Source organism: Corvus brachyrhynchos, unplaced genomic scaffold (assembly GCF_000691975.1).
Source record: "Corvus brachyrhynchos isolate BGI_N302 unplaced genomic scaffold, ASM69197v1 scaffold245, whole genome shotgun sequence".
In the NCBI taxonomy this organism is placed as follows: Eukaryota; Metazoa; Chordata; class Aves; order Passeriformes; family Corvidae; genus Corvus; species Corvus brachyrhynchos.
This window is the reverse complement of record NW_008238988.1, coordinates 6,695,808-6,707,066: the sequence shown is the minus strand read 5'-3', so window position 1 is coordinate 6,707,066 and position 11,259 is coordinate 6,695,808. Positions and strand designations below refer to the sequence as shown.

The 11,259-nt window shown below is 47.1% G+C and overlaps 1 protein-coding gene across 1 annotated transcript in view; it reads right to left on the bottom strand.

Moving 5' to 3' along the window:
* Window positions 1-11,259, bottom strand: part of MDGA2 (MAM domain containing glycosylphosphatidylinositol anchor 2) — a gene marked incomplete at its 5' end in the record, with an annotated part of 153,079 nt that overhangs the window by 34,805 nt on the left and 107,015 nt on the right. Inside the window, one exon of the mRNA XM_017738811.1 lies at window positions 4,993-5,141. Within this exon, the coding sequence (XP_017594300.1) occupies window positions 4,993-5,141 (149 nt within the window). The remainder of the gene's footprint in view (window positions 1-4,992; window positions 5,142-11,259) is intronic.

Here is an 11,259-nt window from a genome sequence, read left to right as displayed (position 1 = left end):
GCCAGAGCAGCTGGGGCTGCCCCTGGATCCCTGGGAATGCCCAAGGCCAGGCTGGACACTGGGGCTTGGATCCACCTGGGACAGTGGGAGGTGTCCCTGGGATGGGATGGGATGGGATGGGATGGGATGGGATGGGATGGGATGGGATGGGATGGGATTTAAGGTCCCTCCCAACCCCAACCATCCTGATCCTCTGCCAGATTCTCCTTCCCTGCTGTGCCTCCCTTTCCCGTGGGATCTGACCCAAACAAAGACCTGGGTTAGAAATCCCCGGAAGTAACTTTAGGATTTTCCTGTGTGTTTCCTTTCCTTAAGAAAGTAGACAGAGGAGTTAAAATGCCTCAGATACTAAAGCTGGGAAGGAAATAGCAGGAATTTACAGTTACATAACAAAAATCATCCTAAGTCAGGCCCAGCAGGCAGCAATTCCTTGGATCAAATTAATATGTCCGATTTTGCCTGCACATTTTTGGGAAGAGAGGGAATTTGGATTTATTGTCCACATTTTGTGGAAATGGGAATGGGCAAAGCTCTGCCTGGGGATTATTTTTGATCACACCTTGAGAAATTCCAGGCCATGGCCTCCCAGAGGAGCTCCTGTTGGTGTTCACAGCTCAGTCATGGAGCAGGGAGGGTGGATAAGGGCAGGAGCAGCTTCGGTGTCAAAGTCATCCAGGAAAAGATCTGAGAATTCCAGGCTGGTTTGGGCTGGAAGGGACCTTAAATCCCACCCAGTGCCACCCATGGGCAGGGACACCTCCCACTGTCCCAGGTTGCTCCCAGCCCCAATGTCCAGCCTGGCCTTGGGCACTGCCAGGGATCCAGGGGCAGCCCCAGCTGCTCTGGCAATTCCAGCCCAGCCCCTGCCCACCCTCCCAGCCAGCAATTCCCAATTCCCAATCTCCCATCCAGCCCTGCCCTCTGGCACTGGGAAGCCATTCCCTGGCTCCTGTCCCTCCAGGCCTTGTCCCCAGTCCCTCTGCAGCTCTCCTGGAGCCCCTTTAGGCCCTGCAAGGGGCTCGGAGCTCTCCCTGGAGCTTTCCCTTCTCCAGGTGAACATTCCCAGCTCTCCCAGCCTTTCCCGACAGGAGTTCAAGCTCCCAGCTCTGAATTCCTTAAGACAAAATCAGCAGAAATTTTATTTTCAGCATAAATATTCCCCATATCCATCTGATGGTTAGAACCAGTTTTAAACAGCCAGGAACAGGCCTGGAACAAACCTCACCTCGGAGCTGTGAAGAAGCAGCACAGGAGGAATCAGCCCTGAAAAGTGGGAATTTTTAAACCAGCACCATTCCTGGTCTAATTTAATTTCCCAAAGGCAGGAACAGCAATAAAAAACGTGTCCCTGCATGTCACAATCTTTTTGGTTTTGGCCAAACTCTCTGTGTTTCATTCCACAAACGCAGGGAAGAAAAAAACCTCTTTAGATTCCCGGAATTGATGCGTGCAAGGAAATCTTTGGGACAGAAAATATTCCCTCATAGGAGAGAGATTAAAATCCTTTATGGGAACAACATCAGGAATATTCCAATATAAATGTGGAACTCCAGCTCTCTCTCTTCCCTCACTGAATTAATTGCTATAAATGTCATTTTTGGGACTGGTTCTGAATGAAAATTTCAAGATTTTACATTTCCCAGAGTAAATCCAATAGAAATTCCCAGCTGGGAAACATCTTTCCCTTTGGAGTAGATGTGATGTATTCCCATGATCCTGGGAGAAGGAATCTGCAGGATTCCTGCTCTTCAGGTGGGGTCTGAAATGTGCTCAAATGAATCCATTTCTCCCAGGTGACTTCAGTTCCCATTTTCCCATCTTTCCATTTTCGCTCCGTAGGCAGAAGAGTGACAATTCCCTGTTTTTGTGACTCCCTCGTCACCTCACAGGACCTTCCCTCCCCTCCTGGCTTCCCTGATTTCTCATTAAGCCAAGCTTAGTTTTTAGTATCAAATAAGTTTTATAACATTATCTGTGACGGTTTTTTTGGGAATTCTCCTTAACCAACGCTTGGAATGCCAGAGGTTTTCCTTGTGTCCGGTTTTCCAGCACTAAATCCCGCTCTGGGACAGGAATTTCTCTTCATTCCAGGGACAGCAGAGGTGACCTGAAGCGGGATGTGACAGGAATGTGTCACACTGGTGACTCAGCCAGGCTGGCAGCCGGTTTAGTGGGATACTGGGAAGGAATTCCAGACTGGGAGGGTGCGGAGAGGCTGGGATGGAATTCCCAGAAAAACGGTGGCTGCCCCTGGATCACTGGAAGTGTCCAAGGCCAGGTTGGGATAGCGGAATGTGGCACTGGATGGGCTTTAAGGTCCCTCCAAATCCAAACCATTCTGGGATTCTGGAATTCCATGAAATAAAAGGTGGGGGAAGAGCTATCAAATGACCCCAGAGACATTTCCACCTCTATAATCCCACTTTATTCCAACCTGGAATTACTTCCCAGATGTTGTTTTCCTGGAGAACCTAAAAGCCTCAAGCACAATTTGTTGTTAGGGGAAATCCCCGCTCTGCCCCATTCCAGGCTCCTTTACCCTTGAAATTTTCCTTATTAAGCACAACCTTCGGGTTGTTTTCCACAAGCAGCTGGAAAAATCCGGGAATGGTGCTGAACAACTCTGGGACTTCAAAGAAGCTCATGTTTTCCGGAAATGGGATTAAAAATATTGTTGGTATTCCGTAATTCCACAGGAAATGGAAGGCCAGGTTGGACGGATTGGAGCAGCCTGGGAAAGTGGAAGTGTCCCTGCTCATGGAACTGGATGGGATTTAAGGTTCCTTCCATCCCAAACAAGTCAGGAATTCTGGGATTCCATGAAAATTCGTCAGCCTAAACCAGGTATCAACTGAATATTCCCAAAAAACTGCCTGGATTCTGCCTGGAGAAGCAGCTGTGGCTGAAGCAGGGGAGGGATGCTCTGAATTCCACATCTTTAATGCACCAGGAATTTTGGGATCAGGGAATGGTGGGAATCCAGTCAGGAACAGACTTCAGCACACTGACCCACTCTTAGCCCATTTCCAGAATTTTCCAATGCATCAGGAGATTAAAACCGAGATTAAAACCAGGATTAAGAGTAGCTCCCCAGCTCCAAACCCCATTCCCACCTGGAAAAGTTCCCATCCTCTTCCTACAGCCAACATGGCTCAGCCATGAGTCATCCAACATTCCAAAGGGTGCTCATCCCTTTCCATGGATAACTCAAAACCAGCAAACCCCAGTAAAAAATACATTTTCCAAGGGGAATAATTATCCAAGAGAAACAATCCCCTGGGAGCCAGCCCTGGGGCTGTAAATAAAAATCAGGATTTTATTTATCCTCCTGTTCCAAGGGGAATTCCTGCAGGAATCATGTCCAGATGGATCCCAGGGTTCTGAATCAGCCAGGTTGGAAAGGGGGCTCCAGAGAGGAAAAATGGGAATGTTTGGATTAGGCTGGCCCAGAGCAGAGTAACCCTGGTTAATTACATGAACGGGTAATTAAAGAGAAATGAAAATTAAATGGGAGAAGCAGCTAAAATTCCTAATGCAATTAATTCCAATAGAAATCCTTTCCTTCAGCGAGTTCCTTCCAGAATTCCCCGATTCCTCCCAGGCCCTGGGAATCCTGGAGCTGATTTGTGCCCGGCGATGCCAGGAGTTGCATAAACGTGGATTAAACATCCCCCGTTTTCATCACAAATTCCTTGGATTCGGGAAGATCCCATCTCCAGCCCCGTGCAGGTACCAGAGCCCTTCCCGGGATGTGTCCCAGGAGCTCCACAACTTCCAGGGAAGTTGCCCAAGCACAAATCCCCGTAAATAAAATGTTAAAATTGGGGATTTGTTTTTCCAAAGCTCATCCCAGTGGGAAATCTGTGGGATAACAATTTTTTCCCTATATTTTCCAAAATATCCCTCCGCAAAATCTGATTTAATCCCTTCCCTCGTTGTCCCTGCCCAAATTATTATTCCATGTGTTGAATATCCAAAGAAAGATTTTCTGGATCAATCCACTGGGGGATTATTTGAAGGAAAAGATCAGTGGGAGGCTGTCAAAATTCCCAAAAAATATCAGCTGGATGCTCCCAAGGAAGGAGGCAAATGGAGAAGGATGAGTTGGAGGAGGATGTGGTGGCCAAGGATAGCTTGGAGGTGGATGGATTGTGGGAATGGAGCAGGAAAATAAAATAAAGTGGAATAAAGTGAAATAGAATAGAATAGAATAATAAAATAAAATAAAATAAAATAAACAAAATAAAATAAGTAGAATAAAATGAAATTTCAAAATTAAAATGAATTAAAATAAGGTAAAATAAATCAAGTAACATGAAATAAAAGAAAGTTTAAAAAGTAAAATAAAAGAACATAAAATAAAATGAAATTAAAATAAAGCAATGTAAAATAAAACAAAATAACATAAATAAAGTAAAATCAAATGAAATAAAATAAAAGAAAATTAAATAAAGAGAAATAAAATAACATAACATAAAATAAAAAATAAAATAACAAAAGGTAAAATCAAACAAAATAAAATAAAAATAAAATGAAGTAAAATACAGTTAAAAAAGATAAAAAAATAATAAAGTAAACTAAAATAAAGTAAAAGAAAATAGCATAAAGTAAAAATGTAAAATAAAATAAAATAAAAATAAATAACGTAAAATAAAATAACATAAAATAAAGTGAAGTAAAATAAAATGAAGGAAAAAAGCAAAATAAAATAAAAGAAAGTAAAATTAAAGTAAAATAAAATAAAGTAAAATGAAACAAAATACAGTTTAAAAAGTAAAATAAAATAGCGTAAAATAAAATAAATTCAAAATAAAATAATGTAAAATAAAACAAAGTAAAATAAAATAAAGTAAAATTAAATTAAATTAAATTAAATTAAACAAAATAAAATAAAATAAAATAAATAAAGCCGAAGTCCCTAAAGGCCCAGCAGATGTCCCAGAGCCCAGGAGGCTCCAGAGGCTCATGGTGCCCGGGTGATTCCCGGCTCACCTGGCGAATTCCCAGGCGATAGGCCAGGATCCGATCCACGGCGTTGGGATTCATCTGCGTCCACTGCAGGCTGTAGGAATAAACCCGGGGCCGGTTCTGCCACAGGGGGTTGTAGGTGTCGTAGTAGAATTCCGGGGCGTAGGCTTTTCCTGGGGAAAAAAGGGATGGAATTAGGGAAACCAGAAACCATGGAATCGCCAGGCAGCCAGGGAGTGACGCAAGAATTCACCCATCCATTGGGAAAAGGAGGGAAAACACAGGGAAATCATCAGGAAGTAACTTCAGCTGGGCATTGCTGGGATCCAAGGGCTGAGACCCAACCCCTCATTTCCGGAATCCAAGGGTTGAGATCCAACCCCTCATTCCTGGGATCCAAGGGTTGAGATGCAACTGCAGGCACTCCTCATTCCCAGGATCCAAGGTTTAAATCCAACCCCTCATTGCCAAAATCCAAGGGTTGAGATCCAACCCCTCATTCCCAGGATCCAAGGGCTGAAATCCAACCCCTCATTTCCGGGATCCAAGGGTTGAGATCCAACCCCTCATTCCTGGGATCCAAGGGCTGAAATCCAACCCCTCATTTCCGGGATCCAAGGGTTGAGATCCAACCCCTCATTCCCGGGATCCAAGGGCTGAAATCCAACCCCTCATTTCCGGGATCCAAGGGTTGAGATCCAACCCCTCATTTCCGGGATCCAAGGGTTGAGATCCAACCCCTCATTTCTGGGATCCGAGGGTTGGGATCCAACCCCTCATTCCTGGGATCCAAGGGTTGGGACCCAACCCTTCATTCCCGAGATGCAAGGGTTGGGATCCAACTGCAATTCCTCCCGTCTCCTGGTGTTTGGAGTGGTTTTGTTCAATATCTTCTTCCAGAACCACATTTTAGGGGTATTTTCCTCCATCCACGTTTTTTAAGGATTTATGGCCGTGCTTTGTCTTTATCATTATTTCCCTCCTCCCGGTGTGGGCATGGAAGAGGAAAAATTCATGGATCCAGTGGCAAAGACAGTTTGGAATTTTTGCTGCCAAAACAGAGCCCCAAACCCTCCTGAGCTACACCAGGAGCCTCCAGGACTGGCAAAAATGATATCCCAGAGCTGGGAATAGGATTTGGATATTCCCAGAGGCTGCTGCTGCCTCCATCCCATCTTTCCCCTCCACATTCCCAAGTGGAAAGGCTCCCAAGATGTCCTGAAGAACCTGGAGAGGTGCCCAATCTTTGTTTAGTTGTGGTTAGGACAAGGCAGGAAAAGGGAATCTCCCATGGAATTGGGAAAACAAGGGGATCACCAGCACCTCCGAGCCTTCATCCTTCATAAACGTGGGAAAAACTAAGGATGCTTTCCCAAAGAGAGGACAAAACATTCCTAAATCCACTAAATCTGAGTTCAGGTTGACTTAAATCCATGGACAGGGTTTGCCAAGATAGGAGGTGGATGCTCCATCCCTGGAATTGTCCAAGGCCAGGTTGGATGCAGTTTGGAACAGCCTGATTTCCTTAAAAATGTCCCTTGCCATGGCTTTTTCCAACCCAAACCATTCCATGATTCCATGGTTTTTCATGGAACAGGTCCATCCTTGCTCATCCATAAGAAACAGGATGGGGGCAAACGCAATTCGGGGTTTGCTGTGCTCCATGTTGTCACTGAAAATACCCAAAAATCAGGGAAAACCTGGAAAAACAAAATGTTTCCATGTGTTTTCCTCCTGGAAAGGTCCCAAAGATGCTTTTCATTAGAGAAAAACCGAAGTAGGATGAGGATTTCCCACTTCCCAAAGTTTCTACTTCCATGCTCTACTTCTGCAGGGATTTTGCAGTGGGAATAATTAGGAAAGGGCTGGAAAAACCTGGGAAAACACGGCCTGTCTGTCCCATGGAATATGAGAGGGGTATGGATTTGTTACGGCCTTCCCTTCATTGGGGTTTTAGGAGTTTGTGCCAAAATGAACACTGAATTTTGGGATTCTCTCCTCAAAACTATCCCTGCCTCCAGGTGGAAATAGAGAGGCATGGGAGGCATTTCAAATTCCAAATGGGACGATTCCCACCATCAGAAAAGCAGTGAGAAGAGGAGGGAAAAATGCCTTTAAAAAAACCCCAAAAATGCAAAGGAACAAAGGCAAAATCCCGGGAATAAACACCAACGTGGCACTTATTGATCCGGCTTTTCCCTCTCCAGCCATGCTTTTCTTTTCCAAGGATAAAAAGCCCTTTCAGCCAAGGTATTTTTCCCAATCGCCCAGGGAAGGAGCAAACACAATATCCCAAGGAGAAGGAGCAAAGCAAAACCGCTGCCGGATAAAAGGGACTGCAGCGGGAATAAAAAGGGAGCAGCGGTGGAGATGATTTGTTTTCCTTGTCTCGGAGAAGTGGGAATAACGGGAAAAGCTCATGCTGGATGCAAATCATCCTCTTCCCACTCCCAGTGCTGTTGGATATAATGGGATCTCTGGGGGGGACTGAGAGGAGCCATAATGAGCCACTTGTCACAAGAGGGGCACTTGAACGACGCCGTCACCTTTGGGGGAATAATGAGGCGCCGTGAGGAGCTGCATTATCCCAAATCCCTGTGAACGCAACACTGGGAATGGAGAGGCTGGAAATTCAACAGCACAACACTGAGAGCTTCCCTTGTAAACTTCGGGAAGCGGGGATGGGGTTTGGAGTGCAGGGAAAGCTGATGTGGCCTCTGGAAGTGTGGGAGTTAATGGGGAATATCGGGGCTTGGAAATCTTCCCTGTCCCCACAGCGCTTGGCTCTGGATCCTTGGGACAGGAGGGTCAGGGAGCTCCTGGACATGGTCCAGAGGAGGGGTGTGAGGATGAGGAAGGGCTGGAGCATCTCCGTGCCCAGCACAGGCTGAGGGAGCCGGGGCTGCTCAGCCTCGAGAGTTGCTCCGGGGCCCGGCAGCGGCACCAGAGCCACGGGCAGGGCCTGAGCCCGGCAATTGCCCTGCACAGGAGGCAGAACTGCTGCCCTGGGCAGGGCCCGGGCTGGAACAGAGCGCAGAGAGGGGCTGGAGCCTCCTCCCTGGGATATTCCAGAGCCCTCTGGACACGCTCCTGTGCCCTGGGCTCTGGGATGGCCCTGCTGGAGCAGGGAGTGGCACCAGTGACCCCCTGAGGTCCCTTCCAGCCTGACCCATCCTGGCATTCTGTGCCTCCAGACAAACCCCCGAAACTGGCCACCACCCCACCAGAGCAACATTGGCCAACAAAGCTTTGAAGAGAAATGAAAAGATGATGAATCCCAGAATTCCAGAATCCCAGACTGGTTCAGGTTGGAAGGGACCTCAGATCCCATGCCATGGCAGGGACACCTCCCACTGTGCCAGGCTGCTCCCAGCCCCAATGTCCAGCCTGGCCTTGGGCACTGCCAGGGATCCAGGGGCAGCCCCAGCTGCTCTGGCAATTCCAGCCCAGCCCCTCCCCACCCTCCCAGCCAGCAATTCCCAATTCCCAATCTCCCATCCAGCCCTGCCCTCTGGCACTGGGAAGCCATTCCCTGGCTCCTGTCCCTCCAGGCCTTGTCCCCAGTCCCTCTGCAGCTCTCCTGGAGCCCCTTTAGGCCCTGCAAGGGGCTCGGAGCTCTCCCTGGATCCTTCCCTTCTCCAGGTGAACATTTTCAGTCACGAGCATTTGCTGTGCGGCATTCAATCCCTCCAGGGAGTGCATCCCAACATCCCAACACCCCAACAGTATCCAGCAGCCCTGTACCAGTGTAAGGTCAAAAATGGTTTGAAAGTCACCGAGGGACTTAATTAGAGAAACCAAGCAAACAGAAAAGTCACTTGAGCTGCTCCATCCCAAACCCCACCAGGATCTAAAAGCTGGAGAACTGTCCTGAACAAGGCAGGAATTCCTTCCCAAGATCCCATCTAACCCTACTTTCTTCCAGTCTGAAGCCATTCCCCTTGTCCTGGCACTCCAGTCCTTTCCCCAAAGTCCCTCTCTCTGTCCCTGTGTTCAAAGTCCTTAAAAGCAAGCAAACAACCTCCTCCTCCCAGCTCTGAAATCCCCCAAATTCCCATTTATTCACCAAACAGACTGAAGTGTCCTAATCCAGAGCTTCAAGGACTATTTCTCATCATCCCTCGGTGTGGAAAACCCGGAGGCAGAGCGGTTTCTATCCCAGTTCTCCCGGTTTTAGCAGATATCGGTGCTGCGGTTTGGCCCGGTGGCTTCCTCAGCCCAGCTTTCCCTGCAGTGTTCCCGTCTCTTTCACCCTCAGATCCCGGACAATAAATCTGGCTCAGGACCAGCTGTTCCTGACACCTGAATTTCTCAGCTGTCCATTTGTAGCTCATCAAAGCTGCATCTCAAATATTCTGCATCCTTGGACTCCACATTCCTTATTCCTAAAGACTTGGGAATTTGTGTTTCTAAATAAAGGGGAAAGGAGAGAATTTTTGGTGTCTGTATCACAAAAAGCCAATTACACAACGTGATAAATGTCATAAAGCAATGAGAGAATAAAACTGGATGGGAGGAGCAAGTCCAGGAGGATCGTTGATCTAATCCTGCAAGAAGAAAGTCAATTACATGCCCAGGATTGTTCTCCTGGATTAGGAATTGTTTAATTGGGAATGATTGTTCCCACTGTTAAATGGGCTTTAAGAGACTCTGCATTCCAGGCAGAAAAGAGGGAATGAGGTTTTTCACATTCCTTATTCCTTCTTCCTAAAGACTTGGGAATTTTCGTTTTTAAAATTTAAAAAAAGGAAAAAGACTCAGCTGGTCCCTTTCAGAAAAAATAATCAGCCACGATTCCTCTTCCCGTGATTCATTGGGATCACTCAGCTATTTATCCCAGCGGAAAAAATTCCCTTAAAGGAATTGTTGCCAGACTGGGCTCTGCAAATTCCAACTGGGATGAGAGCAGAGCAGCACAGGGATCTCAGCAATGCCACGACTGCCCCCAGCCCTCTCTCCTGAATGTCCCAGATCCCAGCTGGAGCTGCAGAGGGTGGGATTGGTGTCGGCTCCTTGTCCTGCAGGAACAAACACTGGGAATTGTGCGGACACAGAGCATTCGAGGAATCATTTCCTTCTCCGATTCCCCTTTATCTTCCCATCAAGTTCTGCCAATTCCTTGGAGTTGGGGGCTCGGGAAGTGCAGCAGCTCTGTCCTGTACTTATGGCACTCCCAGTGACAGGAGCTGGCTGTGAGCAGCTCCCACTTTATCACAGCCCACATAAACATTTAGGGAAAGGAGATAAAATCAGGGATTTATAAATGCTTCCCCCTTCGGCAGCCTCAGCTCCAGCCCTTTCCATCCTTAAAATGCTGGGAGAGCAAAAATCCTAACTAAAACTCTGCCTTTAACTGTGTGAAATACTGGGAGACACGGAGTTTATGGAAAATGCTGCCCATTCCTGTGCTCTGTTTGATTCCAGGATCTCTCTTTTATGGAAGGGTTGCAGGAAGAAGGAGAAGATGTTTTGCTCTTTATTTGCTTTTTGGGAAAGGCAAAATCCTTTGGGAAAGGCATCTCCTCCTGGATCTGCTCCTCATCCCAGTCCTGCAGCTGGATCATCTCCATCACCCCCAGCCTCCCCAGAACCACGGAAGCAGAAAGTCAGGGAATTATTTGGGTTGGGAGGGACCTGAAGGATGTTCATGGAGATGTGGCCTTCCCTTAACCCTCCAGGAGGGACTTCCAAGGCCTTCCCTGTCCTCCAGGAGTGAATTCCAAGGCCTGGAATTGTTTGGGCTGAGCAGTGCAGAGCAGGGTTAAAGTTAATAAAGTCTGTTAATATTAAAATATTAGTAATAAATAATTCCCTGGAAGCAGCTCCTCCAGGGAATTCCTCACTGCAGGCACAGACAACCCTGCACCTGCTGCTCCCACCGGCAACTTAAGGATGAGACTTTCCCACCCTTCCCAGAAAAATCTCTTCCCAAAATATTTACAGCTTTATTAAGATATTGGAACTTGCAGGGAAGGGATGATTCGGGAATAAAATGAACTTTTTAATGCCCGATTGAGGCACAAATTTCAGTTTATCTGAGGTCTGTCCATCCCAAATGGGTTTAGAGGTTCCCATTCCTATTCCAGGCACAGAAACCCAACATCCCAAAGTAGGAAAAGTGTGGAATGCTCTGCGTGGCATCCACGAGATTCCTTCTGCACGTGTCCTTCACTGATTCCTCCTTTTCCCTGGGGTTTTCCCGAGGATCCAACTCTTCCCCAGCGACACCCAAAGGTGACATCTGCTGGCTGAGCCATGCAAGAGCTCCCGTTCCTCTTCCTGCAATTCCTG